The sequence below is a fragment of the Pezoporus wallicus genome, unplaced genomic scaffold (assembly GCF_028554395.1).
Source record: "Pezoporus wallicus isolate ANWC-B61680 ecotype Strahan unplaced genomic scaffold, APGP_CSIRO_Pwel_v1 contig_227, whole genome shotgun sequence".
Lineage (NCBI taxonomy): Eukaryota > Metazoa > Chordata > Aves > Psittaciformes > Psittacidae > Pezoporus > Pezoporus wallicus.
In genome coordinates, this window is record NW_026635704.1 from 2,721,850 (window position 1) to 2,742,520 (window position 20,671).

At 40.5% G+C, this 20,671-nt stretch overlaps 1 protein-coding gene across 2 annotated transcripts in view; it reads right to left on the reverse strand.

Moving 5' to 3' along the window:
- LDLRAD4 (low density lipoprotein receptor class A domain containing 4) overlaps positions 1–20,671 on the reverse strand; it is a 282,359-nt gene that overhangs the window by 166,646 nt on the left and 95,042 nt on the right. For both annotated transcript variants that reach the window (XM_057397410.1, XM_057397409.1), the window contains exon 3: positions 12,998–13,455. In XM_057397410.1, coding sequence (XP_057253393.1) covers positions 12,998–13,037 — 40 coding nt within the window. In that variant the 5' untranslated portion in view covers positions 13,038–13,455. The remainder of the gene's footprint in view (positions 1–12,997; positions 13,456–20,671) is intronic.

Below are 20,671 nucleotides of genomic sequence, written 5' to 3' on the forward strand. Positions count from 1 at the left end.
AGCAAAATGCTAATACAGCAACAATTTCACTTGCATGAGAATTTTCTCCCCATGACTGGTTTTAGTGCTCTTTTGCTTATGTAGCAGAAGATGGCCCCTAGCAAACTGCAGAATCCTGAACACTTACTTAAAGATTTCCTGGAGCTGAAGGGCTTATATACGTGAATAATTCTGGGGTTTGGTGTCTTGCTTGTTTGCTTTCCCAACAGGCCACTAGTTGCAGTATGAAATACGATCTTTCCACAAAACTTGCATTTCTACCTTCGTAGAAAGCAAGCTGCATAAAGAACAGACCTTTCTGAGGCTTTTCAAAATGTGCCTAAAGACAACACGGAAGTCTGATCCATGTGTATAAAGCCACAAAACAATGAGCCTGCCTACATTACATTAATGAACATCATATTTTGCATTTAAAGATCCTTGGAAAAGAATCATGAAACTAACATGGGCAGCTTTATTTGTATTCATCTCACTAAATTTTGTTCCCATAAATTTCAATAATCCTACTCTCTAGTTGGCAATTCAATCATAGATTTTATTTTTTTTTTTAAGCCCTTAAGTAATATTCCATATCCGTCAAGCACTCTCGTATCCCAGCACCTCCTTCTTCCCAATGCACAATTAATGCTTGTGAATCAGAAGGGCTGTTTGTGTCACATATTTTACAGGCAGCTGTAATTCGTCTTCAGAGAAATTCTTTCCAGCACTGCTGGCATAAAGCAAGCCTACAGTTTCCACAAGAAATCCTACTAACTTATGTTCTTCTCCTCATAGCAGCAGCAAGTAGAAACAATAAAGATACAACAGAGGAACTGTGAGAAAATAGTGCAGTAGGTACACTGCTAACTCAGAGATAAAAATAAAGATGTTAGTACTTGTGGTTATAATCTCACCCTTCAAACTGGGTTGAGATTTAGAGGCTGTAGCTTTAGTTCTCAGGTCTGCCAAGCTTTCTAGCTCACTCCATATAAATATTTCATCTGTGCCTTAGCTGTCTATCTGTAAATGCAGAACAGCAGTACGTTTTCTTTCTGCTTCTATCTTGCCTTTTTCAGATGTTGAGATTTTAAAAGGGGCTGACATTGACTGCTCTGGCACAGCAGGGTCCTCATCTCAGTTGAAGATTCTCTAGTGCCGCACAGATCACTATGAACAGGACTCGTGCCTGAGAGAATGTTAACTTGTTCTCATCAAAACTAGAATAATATGGTTTTAAAACAGTAACATACTTGAGAGACTGTACAAAAGCCACCAAGTCAATGCTTTGTCACTTTTTCCATGTATATGTTAGAGAAGGCACTCAATTAAAACATCTTCAAGAATCACGCTTGTTGCCTTTATTGTTGGAGTTTACCACATTCCTGTTATTATACATGAACTCTCCAACAGCTTCTACAAATAGCACTGTTTGGGCACAAAGTTACAATCTCTACAGGAAAAAAAAAAACGCCTTTAGTTCACAGTTGCCACCTACATCCTGAGTTAATAACAGTGAAGTTTTTCTGAACTTACTCTAGCACTGCTGTGGCAGGTCTCTTCAGATTCTCTAAGCAACTGGAAGCAGATATTATCTTGAAAGTATTTCTTTTGAGATAAACAGATCAAGTATAATAAAGCTCAGAAAGGGGAAAGATGGAAACTCATGCACAAAATCCAATTTTTTCATTTAAATCAAAGACCGACTGAGTACACAGCCCTGCTGCGAATCCATCTTCAGACAGTATAAATTACTGGTCTGTATAGTCTAAGCCTCCAGGATAAACTGACCACTCTTGAACACTTCATATGCAAGCAAGTCTTCCAGGCTTTTCCAAAGCCAGTACCTTGTCCTTGGTCCTCCTCCCACCACTTCCCCATATGTATACCTGTAACACACAGGCATGCAGCACTGTCAGCAATCAAATGGCACTGAATGAAGCTACTTTACCCACTAACAACACAAACAAGTTTATCCTCAGAAACATGGACTGAAGATGCTACTTAGATGCTGGCTGTAGAATAGGATTTTTTTGTGTGTTTCCATCATGAAAAATCCTCATTAACTCCACACTCTTCAAAGTTTCCTCTATTGTTGCCCTTAAATCAGAAGGGAGTGACTTTCTAGTGAAGAAAGCAAGCTAAGGACATAAAGAGCCTACAATAGGACAGAAAATTTAAGAAATAAAATCAAACCCCACTAGTTATGAAAAAACCAGCGCTCGATCTGTTCTTCTCTGTGAACAGACTGTCAGTCCCGGCACAGGAGAGTATGGAAAAGGACCTGTGGTTGTGAAGAGCAGGGCCCTGCTTGCCACCTGCACACAGTAACATCCACTTAAACCCCTGCGAAACCCATGTGTGTGGTTTCCAAAGAAAGCTTAGGGATTCAGCTGTCTAAACTACTGGGTACATTTTACAGTCAAATTATAGTAGGGTGATAGGACTCAGATATGATACAGTGTAATTTTGTTTTGATATCAAACCCCAAGTTCCTGGTCTCCGAGTACTGTCAAAGCCCAACTGCCCAAAGACCCTTGGTTCAGAAACTAGCAGTTCCTGAGCCCCACATGAGCACAGCTTTGGAAAAGGTGGATCTCAGAAAGCAGCTAGTACAGACGTATCAGAGTATTGCGTCGTATTCCCTTCCAGGGAAAAGAGTATCTCTGGGTGTTGGTAAGAGGCTGGCAGGGTTCGAAGGCTGCATCCTATCAACAAGTAATGATCCTTCTGGAGAGTGAACATTTTGTTTATTCACCATTGCAGAGGGCTGAAAGAAATTAAAGAGGGTGGGAGTGTCCCTCTAGAAAGGGCTTGGAGCAGGAGTCGGGCAGTCCCTGCGGATAAAACCTGAGAGAGGAGCAGCAAGGGGTGCATGCTTGGGTGAATCCATGTTGCTCCATGACAAAATGCTTCTGTGAAGAAAGCCAAGCCCCAGGATGTGAGATGTACCTGATACACCTGCCAGAACATGAGCATTCATAGAAAGGCTCAGAGAAAGGATTATGTCCACCCTTAAGAAGCTTTCTCTGAACAAAACCCAAACCTAACAGCAACCAATAAAGGCCTGACAAGATAATCCCCATGCATCATGGCCTCTTTTCCTAAAAAGTAAAAGGGTGTAAGCATCAAAGAAGTAAATATAGCATTTAACTCTGTATGCACAGTATTACCTTCTCCTAAGTAACTTTTAGGCTTTTTCACCACATTTATCCTGCAACATCAAATATTTTCACTTCCCTGTTTACCCAAACTGCAGGTTCTGATTTGTAAAGGTGTTGCCACAGCATACAACAAAGAAACATAACATTAATTTATACTATTTATTTTATGGTATAAGGAAACCAAGAATTTTTTTTTTATATTCTCTGTTCTATCAGGAGATAGTTAAACAGCCTGCCTGACATTGTAGAAAAAAACAAACAAAACATTAAACCAAAACTTCACCTCACACTATTAACTCAAAACCAAAGCTCTACTGCCTGAAGCTGAGCACATGGGAACATCCTGCATCCTTTTTGCATGAATAAAACTAGGTTTAGACTAGTATCACTCATGTTTCCACTTTGCCACCCCTCAGCTTCCAAAACAGTGTAGTCCAGTGCTTCAGTAGCTTGAAATCAATTCGGGTCCTATGCTCCCTCTTTTAGTGCTTATATGTGTGTAAGAAAACACATTTCCAGCTTGGCTCACACTGGTGCTCCTGCTCCTCCTCCTCCTCCTCCCAAGCGGGTTGCGTGGTGCCTGATGACAGGCATCTGATGGGTTTGTTAGGAAGCAGCGCATGCTCCTGCACAGGATTTTTGGCCACCTCCAACAGACGCAGCCCAAGGCTGGTTTTCAGCCTGGAACACCACCAGCGGGAGCATTACCCTCAGCATGCAAAAGACCTTTTCAGCAGTGAAAAATACCCTCAGCCAGCCACAGGCATAGCCTGAATGTCATATCCCATCCCCGCCCCACCCAAAAAAAAAAAAAAAAAAAAAAAAAGACTACCTAATTTACCTAATTACTTAGCAAGAATTAACAGAAAGCACACACTGCCAATTTAACTATCAATTTTCACTCGTTTCTATTTTCTGGGTTTTACTCAAGGGACTACATATTCATTTGGTCCACTCAAAAAGTCTGCCTTTTTATTATGATTAAACACTGAAATGTAGCATATTTACAGCTAAATTTATTGTCAGATTCAGTCTGGAATTGGCCATTTGGCTGATTAAGCTGTACTATGTGAAGGCACCGTGACAGGTACTATTAAGAAATGAGAAATGGCAGATGGGCACTTCCAAAGAACCATCAGCTTTGCAAATGCTAATGCTACAACTGAGTATCATCTATTAAAAATGGCTATCAAAGGTTAGGATCCAAGCGCAACATCCTCCCTGAACATGCTGCAGCATGCTCTCCCATGACTTTGGGAAGGAGAAGTTTGCCATTTCCAGCAATACACTACTTCATGAAATAATTTTGATCTTAGCATTGGCCATGATGCTTCTCTAAATTTGAATCTTCGTTTGCCCTGGCCTGCTCAGCCTTCATTTGGGCTCTGGACTGTCATAAGAACAAGTGGAACATGCACACATAGCCAAGACTACACCTAGACTGAAAATTAAAGGGCTTTTAAATGGAATTTAAATTAACTCAAATATTAATGAAAATTTAATTAAAAATTAAAAATATTTTTTTTAAAAAATCATTCCAGATCAGAATGGTAATTTTAGGATGGAGCTTGATATGAATGGTCTGCAATTCTGGGTCTGTAGAAGATCCTTGTCTGAGTCCAGTGTCTCTGAAAGTGTTTCACAGGGCACCACACCACTGCATTTCCTCTGGAATCCTGTTGACTCCTGTTCTGCCTTTCTCTGCCTCCACATTTCTCTGAGCTCTAGGTGGCTTCACACAGCAAGGCTACCTTCTGGAAGTGACTGCCCTCCAAATTCTCCCATTCTTCCCCTCAGCAAGAAGAACAGGATGTAGTACTTCACTGAAACAAGCAAACAGGCAAGGACGTCTTCTACCTCAATTAAATATAAGAATTTGAAAGGAAAGGTGTTTAAAATATTAAATCCTTGGCCTGTGTGAAATGCTCCTCTTTTTCACAAGGACTGCTACAGCCCACTTAGCAAAGGTAGTACCTGTGCAGTTACAGATTAAACAGTCCTTTAACCAGACATTTGAAGAGATCTGTTTTCTTGGGGGGAAAGGAAAGAAAGAAGAAAACACAGTATTTCACCTATACAAAGTTTGGGGTCAAAACTTAAAAGCCGACCTCCCAGATTTGAAGAATGACCTAAAGCAAAAAAGCACTGCTGTTCTAATCACTGATCTTAAGGACAACATAAGAATTAGGTTGTGACCAAAAGCTATCACTCTCATATGGCAGGCACCAATGCTCGCAAATTGATTTACACAGTTTCTCACTCTCCTGTAATTCTATTAAAGCATTTAACCCTGAAGAGGAGACTCCCAAGCTATGAATTACTAAAAACAGTTTTGCTGAATGCAACATATTTAGTTAGATAGCAAACTCTTAGACACAAAGGTTATATCTTCTTCCATGTATTTTTGCTGAGAATACTATCTGTACTCTAAAAATTGCATACTCTAAATAAAATATCTAAGGGAATACCACGGAATGTGACCTGTTACTATCTGTGTGCTGAGTAAGGGTCATTGCAAAAAGGCAATCTGTTTCTCCCATGAACTAAGAGACAGTAAGAGTTGTCCGAGAGTGAAACAGTAACCTTGAAAATTCATAAAGTAAGAAAGCATTTGTTAAGAAAATGGCAGCAATTTTAGATCAGCTTCAAGAGACAGATGAAAAAAAAAAACCTGAAACAGAGGGGGAAGAGAATAATCTCCTACATATTCAAGTTGTATTTTTTTAAATGAAATGTTTATCTGTAATTGAAAATCATGCAAATAATGACAGCAGCAGTGTGGGAGACCTGTGTTGGTGTATAAATGAGTTTTCAACTGCTTTTAATATTAATTACATTATATACTTATTGGAAGACATCTCAAACCTGTTTTGCTGCTCTCCATTGAGCTTCAATTAATAATTCCGAGGAAGAAGGCTACCTTCAGCAGCAGATACAAGTTATGTATTCAATGCTAAGTAAATAATTCACAATTTTATTAATAATAAAGAAAACAACCTCAAAGGGTGGTTACTTTGGCTTTGGCCTATTTTTGATTATTCTTAACAATTACCTTTTAAATCTGCTTACTGTCTAAGAGTGGTGAAAGCTTTGCTTAAAATACTTGCATACTGTGAAACAGAAGAATGTATGCAGTATTTATGTAACATTAAAATATTTCTATGCAAGTTGCACAGACATAGCAACATATGTCACACACTGCAAAAAGAAGATGTTTACAGAAGGCCTGGCTAGAAGGAATGCAATGGAGCAATACTCTGGCAGAAAGAGTTATGACTTTAAACACCCAAGACTCCTTATCTATCCTTTATCAATTATTCCAAGGGCTCAACAGAATCTACGCCAAACATTGAGAAGACAGAGTAGTGCAGGTGGGTTACTAACCTTAAAAATGTACGTTTATTGTCCAGGGAAGCAGCAATAATAGAATCATAGAAAAGTAAGGCTGGAAGTGCTCTCATGAATTCCATTCCCCTGCCTCAGGGCAAGATCAACTATACATAAACCATTTCTGACAGATATTTGTCTAACTTGTTCTTAAAAACCTTCAGTGATGGAGACTTTGCAACCTCCCTAGGCAATCAGCTGCAGTTTTTAACTATCCTTACCATTAGAAAGATTTTCCTAATGTCTAACCTCAATCTCTCCACCACAATAAACTTGTCTGTTACTTCATGTTCTATTCTCAGCAGAACTGGAAACCAGTTTCTATTACCTTCCTCTTTACATGAAATTTCCATATACTTTTAAATGGTTATCACATCTTCCATCACTCTTCCATTCTATAAATGAATAACGGCCAACTGGGTCATATGCAACCCGCTGGAGCAATTCATCTAGTATCCCATGTAATTCCCTCAAGGAGCCTCGCTATTCCGGAACTCCCACCCCATGCCAAAGAAATCTCCACCCAAAACACCAGCAGTTAAGCAAAACAAGATTTAGGGAGAGAAGCCAAACTGAGCAGCAGGGTCTTAGATTGCCTTCCTGCACAGAAACCAGAAGTCACTGTGGAAGAGATGCCACGTGGGGAAAGGTACTCGCCCCAGAGAAAGGCAGATGAGGAGACAAAGAGCTGAGTCTAGAAAAGAGGAGAAGAGGCAACCCAATCTGGAATTAAGTTGTAGTGAGTTGGTCTGAAAGTGGGAGAGGTCTGGAAACAAAAGTAGGTGATAGAAGCAGTGAAAAGCAGAAGATTACCAGAGAGGTAGGAAATATGGAAGAGAAGTGAGACCAGATGTTAAAACAGTGAAGGATAGAGGAGTCTCAGTATAGAAAGAGAGAATTTGAGCACTAATGGGGGAAGAGGTGGCAAAAGACTGGGAAAGCATGGAACAATGAAACACAGGACAAGAAGTGCAGCAGAAGTCCTGAGTGCCAGGGGGATACAGGGCAGAGGCAGGGGGACTGGAGAAGCTCCACCAAGCTGCATTCCTGTGAGCTTGAGGATTTCCTAACAGATGAGTTCACTTCCTCTGCTAAAGCAGGGAGCCTGGGGATAGTATCAGCCAAGCAGAAGTGCTGCTTCTTGGGAGTAATTTTGCCTCTCTGGATATAGCCCAAGGTCAAGCTTTGGCAACAATGACCTTGAGAGATAAGGCTGCAAAAGATTATGGAAAGATTTGAAGGTGCCATCACTTCCACAGGGGAAGGTGTGAGGGCGAAGATATGAAGCTGTGACAGAATGGGATCAGAAGGTGACAGGAAAAGTCAGTGCTAGACTGAAAGGCAGGACCTATTGCACAGAGCAACCTCTTACTATTTATTCAGGTTTCCATAGTGCCAGAGCTAATAATCCCTCTAGGAGTGCTGAGGGTCACAAGGCAGGAATACCTCAGAGTCAGCCCAGGTCTGTCAGAGCTCGTGCTGAGACAGAGCTAATAAAATCCTGATGGACATAAGCTGACCTTGCAAGGTCAAGAGGTTCCACACACTGATTCCTAATCCATCCCACAGTGTTCCCCTTGACTATCCTAGATGCCCCTGTGTCACACACTCCCCAGTGATGGGGAGGCAATTTCAGAATCACACGGTTCTCCTAAACGAGCATTCAAAACGAGCACTGGTGAGGAAAGCAGCTAATTTAAAAATAGAAGTAGGCTGTCCAGGATCCCACCACTATTACCCTTACACTGGTGCAGCACCAGGGGTGGCCAAAGCAGAAGGTGTAGTATTTCATGGCAGCTAAGAAGCATGCAAGTGAGGTGGCCCTTCTGACCATCATGCCAAAGTACCAGTGTATCATGGCCACATTCTTGACATGTAGCTCAATGCATCGGACACATGCCCCAACACAAATCCCCACTGTTTCATGAGAAAAACATATTCAGAGAACTTGAGAATTACTCATCTAGTCTGAAAAAGACTGTTCAGTTCTCAAGGGTCACACTGTCTAGATCTCTGGCCTTTTCTTCTGCTCTTCTCTGGATACTTCCAACATGCCTAAAGAGCACTGCTCACAGCAGAAACAGTACACCAGCCAAGCAAATGCTAAGTAGAGTGGAAAAATTATTTTGCATGTCTTACATGCAGACCCCTGTCAATATACTACAACAGAGCATATCCAGCATTGTACTGTTGATTCATAGCCATTTTCTGAACTCTTGCAACTGTCCATCTGTTTTCTGCAGACCTGCTGCCTCACCACTTATTTTACATTTTGATTTGCACAGCTGATTATTCCTGCCCAACCACAATTTAGAACTTGTCCTTAATGAACTGCATCTTATTTATTTTAGATCAGCTCTCCAATATACCACATTAATTTTGAATTCTAATCCTGTGTTCAGACGGTTTACGTCCTCTCCCTGGTTGGTGTCATCTGGATATATTGCATGCAGATTCTATCTAAGTCATTAATTAAAATAGTGAATATTTTCAGGCAAACCAGGGTAAAATCCCACTTGATTTATCCTTCTAGTTTGACTATGAATCACTAGTAATTATTCCAAGAACAGCTTTCCAGCCAACTGTGCACCCACCTTGTAGCCCATATTGCCACCTTGTTTACAAAAGGGTGAAAAGCCTTCCAAGAAACAAGATATACTGTTTCTCTGCTTTCAGGGAAATTAGGCTCCACTAACTAGGTACTCTGGAAACAAATCATGTAAATTCATTTAGCATACTGTTATATACAGGGTATTTATTTAAAAAATCAGTTAATAATTTGATTCCAACTTTTTCCCCCAAGTATCTGAGATAAGCTATCTAATTCAAAGGGGAAAAAGAACAACCCAGAAAAGTTTACGCTAGGTGCAGGGTTTGCCATTTCACAGCTTTTTTGAACCTAGACTGTCCTCTAAATGTTCTCCAAATGTAACTAACTGCTCAGCCATTACTTCAGCTATTTCACCCTATGTTGCAGAGATCATTAAATAAGCTCCAGTTTGTTCTAAAATACCTATTATCCTATCTCATTAGTTTCTAATCAATTCTGTTCCTGCTGTAGCTGGAATTCTTACCTTTCTCAAGGTCGCAGTCCTTTTCTTGCCACCTGATTACAAGTCACCCTTTTGGCAAGGAATGAGGTAAAAAAAGTCATGAACTACTCAGTCCTCTCTGCATTGTCAGAGTTTTGACATTCCATCTCAGCTAGTAGTCTGGAAATTCAGTCGTCCTCTTATTACTACTGAGAACATACCTTGTTTCTTTGTTATACTAGTTGCATTCTTCTAACGTAGTTTTACATTCATCTCTAGTAACATAATCTAGTTTTCACTTTCTGTATGAGTTCTCAATTTCCAGATCATGCAATTTTCTCTCTTCGTACACTTTTTTTTGTTGGGAGATCTTTTATTTGTGCTTTTAAAATTCTTTACTGTGACTGGAAAAGTTAGTTCCAGTAGGAATTGCTAGCCTTCCTGAATTTCTCAGGTTTGTTTTCAAGAAATGTTACCTACCAGTTCTAGGAGCTGAATGAAACCTCTTTTCTTTCATATTATTGCTTTTATTCTCAAATTCTCTCTTCTCACCTTCTGAAGAATGATAAGCTCACTTTTTCATGATTACTATCATTCAATCTGGCTTTTCTCATCACAGGCTCAGCCATCTCCTTCCTAATCAAGCCTAGGATCACTTCCCTCCCATTGCCTTTTCTGCATTTGGTAATCCTGAACCTATTATACTTACTTACATGACCTACTGAAATTAGTATTTACCCAGTAAAGTGTAAAAGCTCTAACTATAAGCTGTTGTCGGGAAACACACAACAAAGTGATTGAATGAGCCCATCACTTGGAACAAGAGCCATCTGCAAAAAAGAGCAGCTTTGGCATCTGTGCCAGTAAAATGAGCATAGACAGGATCAAAATACCTCCTAGCCTTAACTGTAAGCCTTTCCAAATTACAACAATTAGCAAGGTAAAAAGGAGGCTTATGAAATACTCTGAAGGTGGCTACTCAGAGGCATCATCTTCCCCGGCTTCTTTTGCCAGCACTCTCTTCAGCTGTAAATTGAAATGATTACTCTGATTGTTGCAATAGCTGCAATTACTTAGCATGGCTAGATTCAGCATTGACAGTGCACAGGTTTCAGATACCAAAGCTTTTTCTATACAGATTAGCTCCCTTCTGCATGTGGTCATGCCCCCTCTGCCACCAGCAGCTACTGTTTTCTCCTACAGCTAAACTGGCATTCCAGTAAAACTAAGGAGCAGTATAGTAAGGATTAGAGAAGCAACCATATGCACCTGCCATTACACTTTTATTGCAACTCTTAAATTAACATAACAGAGTCCAGTAAATTTCTCTAAGAACTACATGCTTACTGTTTACTGCTGAATGCATTATATAACAGAACAGGAAGGATCTCCAAAAAGCAAACATGAGTATCAGTTTGATATTAGCTGGAAGAAAGAGAAGTCCTTGCCTTCTCCTCATATAAAGCAATGCTATTTCAACCTTTACAAGTTTCCTGAATGTATGGTGCAACTGAATTCAATAGTTAATAATTCTTTGGTACAGCTACCAAGATTTGAAAATGTTTATTAACATCCTTACTGGAGGTCAGCTCCAAAAGAATGTAAGAATTTCTTATGAGAAACCAAGCAACCTTCACACTGTTAAAGCCTCCAGAACAGGTTGAATCTGCAGGTTTGTCTCACCATCTGACTGTTGTCCTGGGACTCCAGAAACCCCAGTTTCATCTCACTGAATGTTATGCACACTGTTTGCCATGTTTCCTCCACCCAGCAGCAGTCACAAGGTTACCAGCTTTCTGCCACCCCAATACCCAAGCACCCTGATCACACTGCCAACAACCCCTACCATCTGGGAGCTGAGGGATAGCAGATGCTGTGGCAAGAGTGTAAAGCTAGAAAGAAAATAATGTAGTATTGCAAAGGTGCTGAAGGTAGTAAGGTTTTCAGGAAAGGAGAGAGCCACAGAAGGCAGGGCAGGTAAGGAAGAAAAAAATCCCCACAGTAGGATTCTGGTGGAGAGCAAAGGAGCATCAAAACCCCCCTAGTAATTACCTAAAGGCTGGCAGAGAGTTGCGAGGAAAAGATGCACAAACAGGACAAGAATGGCAGTGGGGAGCTGTGGGAGCGCAGGCGTCCAAGGCAGAGGCAGCAGAACCCTGCAGTGCTCCCAGACGTCACATCTCCCATCAGCACTGGAGCACATGTTGAGAAGATCTTCCCAATTCCTCTCCTTCAAGACACATCTCACTGACACACGTGAAAATCATGTTGTAAATCAAAACAACGCAAGATGAGGGAGATGGTTCAAAACTGCACTGTTGCTCCAAACCAATGCGCTGGTGTGGACAGCCAGACACAGAGCTGCCACTCCATTGCAGCCAGAAGGGTGGGACCAGCCTCTGAGGGTGGATCTGCTTTGGGAAAGGACAAAGTGGAAGGCTGCCCACTTTGCTCCTAGAACAGAAAGCAATCCAGGGTAAAGCAGCCTGAGACAGAAAAATGATCTTCAATAGATACAACCATCAATCCATTAAACTTCTTTTACAGGCAAAAATTTTAAGTTGGAAAAACAAAGTAGTTGCACATCATAAACTTTCACTGTGGTACTAATCCATTATCTAGACCTACTAAAGCAGGAGGAATATCCAGTTCATTTTCTACCCACTTCTCTCAGGGTCTCAGCTGGCCAGCAGATGTGGAAAGATAGCAGCAGGATCTTCTGATCCCTGTCTCCTTCCACCTCTCAAATCAGAAACCAGTTCAGACAAGGAAAGCACTGCATGAATTGCAGTGGACTTTACACTAGAGGGAGCTTTCCTCAGAGACACGCACCACCTTTGGCATCCTTTCTTTCTCATCACATTATCTACACAGAAATACATTGGACTCAGGTGAAACAGTTACTGTTTAAACTCTCTGGCTTTGCCAGTTTAAGCACTGCAGCACATCAGTGGTGTGGGACGGGAGTACAAGGAGAAGGTACCTGGCAAGTTCTGCCCAGAGATGTGCTCTGGCTGACAAGATAAAGCTCAACACCGACATGCTTCTGAGAAGCCTCCTGATACGAACTGTGTCCATCTTATGCTCTCGCCAAACTTCCTTGTTGAACACAAGAGCAACTTAACAGACTGTGTTTTATACTGACCCAGGAGGCCACTTATTTTTAAGCTGTAAATAAGTACTTCAAGGAGGAAAGTTGAGATACATGTTCCCTAAAGCTTGTGACTATCCATTTCAGAGGGCCTGAAATACAGACAGTTGTGTATCTCACTGGTTAATACAAGCGCTGAACTGTTCCTCAAGTGAACTGTTTTAAAATACGATTTAAACTGAAAGTACTAGAAGGCACTAATGACAGCCAGGACCTATTCAATTTATCTTCTAAACTCTACTAAGCTCTCCCAAAATTATACACTGAACTAGAACAGAAGTCCTTACCTGTGAAAGCATTTGTGGCCTGAAAACCAGCTTCCTGCATACTGCTCACCCAGCGAAGCTTGAGATTCCCGTCTTAACCTGTCCTTACTGGAGACAACTGCTGAGCTTAAAGCTGTCAAGTCACTTCCATCTTAGCTTGTCAGAGTCCATTTCTCTTTCCATTCCCGTATTTGGCACCATCCAGTTCCCACCTGATCCCAGGTCTTTTGATCTGTAGACAGAGGGTTCTGCACTGAACCTAAGTAGGAAGCGTTGGACAGTCCCATCAACCAGCCAGCCAGAGGATTTGGGCCATGATGAATGTGGAAATGAAGCGAATCGCCTGCCAAGACTTTATTTCCCTTTTACAATGAAGTTCTAATCCTCTGTTCATTCAGCACCATTTTTTCAGGTCTTGGCCAACGGTGATGTTCAATTGTCTCTCCTCTCTTGTGTTCCTCTATCCTCAGGCACGTTCACTGAGGAATTAAAAAAGAAGAGATTATGTTTCCTGATGACCTGTAGCAACACTAAAATTAACAGACTCCAGGGAACAAAAACCCAAAACACATTATCAGGGATTGATTGTACACATTAAAGGAAATCTTCAGAAGGCAAATCTTGCGATTTTGCTGAGATGCAAAGTGTGACCACACAGCTCTTTGAAGTGCAAAGAGGAACAGTGCTGAGGGTGTCATATGCATCTCTGAGAACATGATATAATTTACATTTCAAAAGCCATATTTAGCAGAGATGGGGGCAGCAATACAATAACAAAATTGCAGTTAAAAGGGAAGAGGAAAAATACTCAAGGCTCTCAAGTCTAGTCTATTCAAAACCACAGTGAGATTATTAGCATTTCATGTATAGCTGCTCCCCTTCTTTTCTGGAGCAGGAAAAGGGAGTGCTGTCTGCTAACACTATAATATGGTTTTCTAACAATCTTCTGAGGTTAAATACCTTTGTATGTCTTGCTGTCAATTATCTATTTAAAATCTATTTAAAATCTCAATTGTGAGACAGATGACACTATTTGGGTGTCTTTAGACATTAGGCTAAGGTTAGAAACACCCACAGGCTACACAAGAAAAGGTGGTTATGTTTTTCTTGATACTACTACTTCTGCATGCAACTCACTGAAAACTACAGTTGTTGCACATCCAGCTTTTTAAAAACAGGGTATATTTACTTTTGTAGGCTGAAAGCAAATAGCAGACAAGTACATATTTAGGGAGGTAAGTGTATTAGAGAACAAGAAAGAAAAGAGGACTTGGAGGAGAATCCATTCACCCCCAGTCATCCTGTTACTTCAGGTAATAATGCTTGGCTCACTATCTCCAAACTCAGTGACACAGGCGGGTTCAGGCTGAAACTATGTCTGTGACGACCTTATGATCGACTAATGGATTTTAACTAATGAGTCTAGCCAGGGCTTGCAGTGCTGGATTGAACCCAAGGCCCATCTCCTGAAGCAGAGGTCCCAGTGTCCCTGTCAGTTCCAGCACCCACTGCTTCGGAGAACAGTGCAAGACCAGGCTCAGTGGGCAGGTATGAATAACCCACCAACCCACTCCCCAGCTGCACTTCACCCTTTTCCCTGACTTGCAAAATCTGAACCCTGAAGCATAAGGCTGAGTATCTCAGATGGCCCAGAACTTCAGAAAAGAGTCTCATGCTCCTTTGGGCACTTCCTACTTTGCAGGCAGCTCCGAGTGCACACCCAGTCAGCTCAAGAAGGATTCATTAGGGCCCTTTCCTGGGGGACATAAAGGATCTCTTCTCAGGTGTGTCACTGAAACCAAGTAAGCCTAGCACCTGATAAACATAATTTTCCTCAGAACACGCTGAATGAAAACTAGCTGCTAAAAGACAAGTTTTCAGCCTTAATGATGTTGCTGCTTTTTTTTGCCCAATTTTGTTACGCCAGTATTACTGAGGAGCACACGTTTTTGTCTCAAAACACAGCACAGGACTGACTGATTAGTTACTTGTATTGAAATCTGGTCATTTGCATTCAAATCAAATGAGGTTACAGAACAGATTTAAGATGTTTTCCCCTTTTTTCACCCAAATATTTCAACATAAAAGCAGAGAAAGTAGAAATTAAGGAGGAAAAAAAAAAGAAAAGAAAATGTCTTTACATGTAATATCTTCTATCACAAAAAGCTGCACAAAATAGTCTTTAAAATGCTATTATTCCTGAATGTCAAGATGCTTTTTCAGCCCTTCAGAGTGCTCTATGTAACTAATACCCATTTCATATCAGGTTATTTTATTCTAAATACACACAACTGAGCAAGTGTAATATACATACATCGCAGCACATACTTCTTTCAGATGTTAGCATTGTGGTAACTATTCTGTAATGATTACAAGTGGATGCTGCAAGCATTTCCCAAGCTTTTTCTCTAGAGGCCTGAGCTGCTTCTATATTTATAAGAGCAGGTCCATGTTTACATTCACATTTTCAGCCTTAGAACTCTTGATCTTGGTTTATAAATCCACAATTTTGATGCCTTCTGTTTTCATCCTTTCAATTTCTCTCCACATCTTAGAGATACTCAAGAGATGTGCACTGATACCTCAACATCCAGGAAAATTCTCTTCTTGTTACATCTTTGTATTAGATAGAATAAATTTCTTATTCTTAAGAGTATAAAATACTTTCACCTTCTCAAAAAATAACTTTTTATAAAAAGTAGAATTATTTTCCATACCTTCAACAGTTCTGCTAAACCCAGCAGTGCTGAAGAAACTCTATGGCACAGGTACTTTCGGCATTCACTGCTTCTTCAGCTAGGAAGATGTAATTTTAACACTACAGGACACTGAAACACTTACAGAGTTCATTCAGGCCTTAAAATTTAGAAGGCAACGCACTGCAGTCTCCCTTAAGGACTCAAGTGACAGAAAGTACTAATATCTCTTGATTGCCCTAAGTGAGCATTTTCTATCACTGCAAAAGACTCTTGTCCCTTGGCAGATAATGAACTCGGTGGTGGCTAGCAGGACAGAAGACAGGAAACGGAACAAGCTGCTGGGGCTAGCCTGTGCAGTGCTCAGTGCTTGTTGGGCCTCTTCACAACTTAAACCCAAATTCACTACTTATAAAATGCTTCACAGTTACTGCTAAGCGAGCTATTTAACGAGTATTTTCAACATGCAGACTTTTCATCAGTCATATCTGCACAACAGTTTCAGGTCTCTCAGTTCTAATGCTGTCAGGGAAGACAAAAAAGCAGCCTAGCTGATTCCACAGTAGGCCAGGAAAAAGGCAAATTCCATTTTTAACAGCATGTAGCATTATGACCTTTCTATTGCACTTCGCATTATCCAGAAATTTCCATTAAAACAGAACTGATAAAGAGAGGAGTCTCGTGTTTGTTTCCTAACAGACCGGCATGTTTGCATGTACAGAATGGGCCAGGACCTATGCTGACACATTTTGGTATGGCCCAGCAACTCCAGTGAAGCTGTACGTTTATCCTTTTATACCAGTGTGGTGCAGAAGTGTTAAAACAACCTGCTTGAAGGATCAAAAAGTAGAAATATGTGTATCTGAAAAAGAGAGTGAAAAGTAAATAAAACTGACAGAACTACAGTAAGGTATGATCTTGGATATAACTATTATACTTTTCACAACCGGCAGAGACCTCTGTGGGAACATATCCTGTTACACTGATCAGATGGCAAAGAGAAAACGTAGACTAGAAAGACTAGAGATTTTCTTTTTGCTCCATCTGTTGCCTCCTTTCTGATTGCAACAGGAACTCTGCTTCTACTTCTGCTTTCATTCATCCACTGCAATCTCACGCGATTTTCTGAATCAAACCAAAGCAAAACATTGTGTTTTACAAATATATAGTTGTGCTATAAAGATTTTCGGCTACTGTGCACTTCAGTGATTGAATACTTAGAGAAAAAGCCAATCTATTTGTTTTCATCCTCACTGCTTTTCTCAGATTTGGTCCTGGGAAAGACACCACCATCTGAACCTCACACAAACTACAAAAAGAAAATATTTTGACTATTTAGCACCTTATGTGAGTTACATGTTCTCATGGTATATTTAGCTAGTCAACCTGCTATTCCTCTTTTCGAAACATTTGAAAATGCATTATTAACTGGTCACTGTAAAAAAGAATCTGAGAAAAGTAACCAATAAGTGTCATTAAATCCTGAAATAATATCTAAATTTCATGAAGTATTGTACAATCATCAGTCAGGACCAAGCTTGGAGTAACTTGCACTGAAAGAAGAAGTGAAATACTGTTTCTTCCAAGACTGGAATGAGTTAAGGCAGCATAGACTTGGATATATATTTAAGAAGTTTCTAGCGGAAAATTACTTCCAAAATTTTGTTTTTATACAATGGTGTTTATAAAAATATCCTTTAAAGTTTGCTCTAACAATTATAGCTCACCTCTCTAGCCCCTTTTAGATTCAGCAAATTTCTGGGCTTTGGTTTTGCTTCTCATAGAGACTTCTAAACCAGATATATTAATATCTACCAGTTACAAGTACTCTTTTTAGATGGCAAGGCCTGCATTTTACTGTGTGATCCTCATTTATTTTATTTTCTTTTATCTAAAATTTGTCTTTTTTCCAAGACATCACTGCACCAGCGTTGACTGACCCATAGTTCTCGGGGAAATAGCATGCTCCATAACTCAAAGACCGCTTGAAACACTCAAGGTGACTTTCACAGGAGACCATACAACCATACACAAATCGAACAGAGAACCATATGTTTAAAATATGTTTATCTAATCATATTGCTCTCACACACACTCATATACATCATTTGTTTCCACTTCCTATCTTCAGTATTTGTATAGGTCAGTTGTGACTTCTTAAACAGCTGCTGTATCTCACTTTCTTGGTGCTTTTCAGTGACATACAAAATGAGTTTGTATGTGAGGCTCTCTTATACACACTTATATTCCTACAGATACTTTCAGATACTCTTCAGATTGTTTAGTAACAGTGTCCAAGCTTATTTTTACTTCCCTTTTTGTTACAGCACTCCCTGAATTGAGGCAAATGGAGGACAACCAAAGCAAGGTGCGGTCTTTCTGCATTGGTTGAAGCAGGAAGCAGGTCTTGAGAAAAGGGCATATGGCCAAAAGCAAGCACTGTTTTTTCTACAAATAAAGCAAAATATATCCCCAATGCCAGCACGCACTGAAAAAAAAACCCACAACAGACAATGCCTAGTTTAAAACAAAAAAGGATGATTGTTTTGGTACAGACATTTCTTCTCCTCTTCCTGTTTCTTTTTGGAACAAAGCAACACCTGAAGCAATGATATAACAATCAGTCTGTTTAGTAGCTTCATGCCAAAGCGAATAGCCCCTGGTAACCAAACAGCAAGGAGTATTACATTTGAAGAAATCCTATAAATAACTGGTAACACAAAGGAGCATGTCACATTTCCTTCCATTAATCTTGTTAAGTGAAATAATTTGGGCCTTTTATTTTCTACCTCTATGAACAAACTAAAGAGCCATACATCTTAGCATAGCCGTGCTGACAGAACGCAGTAAAACCCCAGTGGAAAAGTTTCCTAAGATCTCAGTGACAAGCTATTGGATTTGGATGAGATAATTATTGGGAAGACTGTACAACCCATGTTATACAGGGCAAATTAGAAGATTGCATTGTTTATTTTTGGACCTTAATAAAATTCTAATTACCAGAAATTGTCAGGAGGAAACATTAATCATGCTGCTCTATGAACCTGGCCAGTCAGAGAAAAAAACTGAGCTCTGAAATTTGCCAAAATATCAAAACAGGTACTAAAAGCAGAATCCAGCCTCATTTAGTCTTTTTCGAAAGTAACACAGGGTCAGTATTTAAATTTGCAGAAGGCTGGTAAAAGCAAAAATTACACTGAGCAGACTACTAAAAAAACCTCATGTTTTGGACTGGTGTTCCCATGACTTCTAATAGAAAAGAGCAGGTGCCAGAAACCCCAGGGATTCTGCATTTCTCAAGATGCTGAGCATCCAACATCCAGCTACACTCCAAAGGGCATTTAGCATCACAGCACAGCAGTGGAAAAAAAATATGTTTGTGAGTTACAGTGGCAGAACCTGACCACCCTGATAAGCAACAGTAGGATAGGAAAGTTACTGGCTGTACTGTGTAGGATGTGTGTACAAGGTGGAAATACCTTAGGAGAACACAACGTGGCCACTGCCAATCCACTGTTAAGATCATTATGAACATGGAGCCGAGCATAAGTTGAGAGACATATTTCTCTCCTCCTCCTCCCCCACAGCAACTATTTGCTGCTTCAACAAAATGTTTCTTCTGGCTTCCTTCCTTTCACCTCATTTTGAGAACCTACCACACAGACACAAGTAATGTCTGTTGTTTAAAAACTCTCCATTTTCCACATGTACATAGTGCATTTCCCAGGTTCTCACTAGCTAACACAAGCTTCCCAAGTTCTTTATCCAGGTTTTTAGGTGTAACAGGAGCACACGGTCATTTGCCATCTCCACTGACAGACTTTGCAGAAGAGAAGCAAATGGGCAGTGCTCCCTTCCTGCAGCAAATGATAGGGATCTCAACCATACCCATCATTCCTGGGAGATTCAGCAGCACCCCTCTCCACTGACAGCACCTGCCAGGGAAAGGGTGCTGAAACCAACCTCTCCCACCAAACTGGTTAGAGCAGCCAAAAATCCTAACATACACAAAGAAGATACAGACACACACCTACTTTGCTCATAAAAAGCAGACTGTGTGAATTCAGCCAAGCTGCACTTTGTTTCTGAAGGCAGAAACATCTGCACTCTGAGTGTTCTGGAAAGAAAGCCCAGAAGACAGCATCTCCCATGTGAAAAATCCCAAGCAGCGTATAGACACAGAATGGCACAATCCTCCCACTGAACAGTATTGGGGACTAAGGATGTAAACATGTATGAGAATCTGAACATTCAGAGATTAATAGGAGTTATCCAACATTATTCCGACTTCTGTCTAAACGCTTGGTATGAATGAAAAAGCACAACACAATGCTCATTTTGGCAAATGCAAAATGCAGAAGAGAACAGTGAACCTGTGCTAATTTAATGAAAAATTAACTGGCTCTATGGAGACACTCAATATGGAAGCTGTTGGAGAACAAAACTACTATCTGTACAGCACTTGGATTTGCTACATACACCACTGGGAAGTGAGGGTGCTCAGCCACTCTGAAGGATGTAGCATCCTGTGCACTTCGGTCATGACTAAAAAAAAATCCTCCTCTGCTAAAGCATAAAACATGAACTATACAACTGAATTAGAATAAATCACTACCATATTAACTGAAGGACTGATAAGAATGTCATAAGTTCCTGGAAGGCTGTATCAATCAGCACTATGAAAGTCCATCTGCTGTGAGAAGCAGCTCTTCAGGATGGTACAGAATGTAGGAGAAAGGCCCACTAGCATTTTACACACATTACATTATTACACAAAGCTAGTTCCAGTTTCCTGTGAATCAAGCCGCACCACAAGAATTCATGTGGTTTATTTACAGTGTCTCAGGAGCAAACATCATCTGCATGCTTGCACAAAGAAATGCAAATGGAACATAATCCAGATGAGCAAAACCCAGTTTAAAGAAACCACAGAGAGCACCCAGCACATCAGCTGCAGGGTGTTCCCAGTATTCTGCAGTACAGCTACAATCAGTGTAAG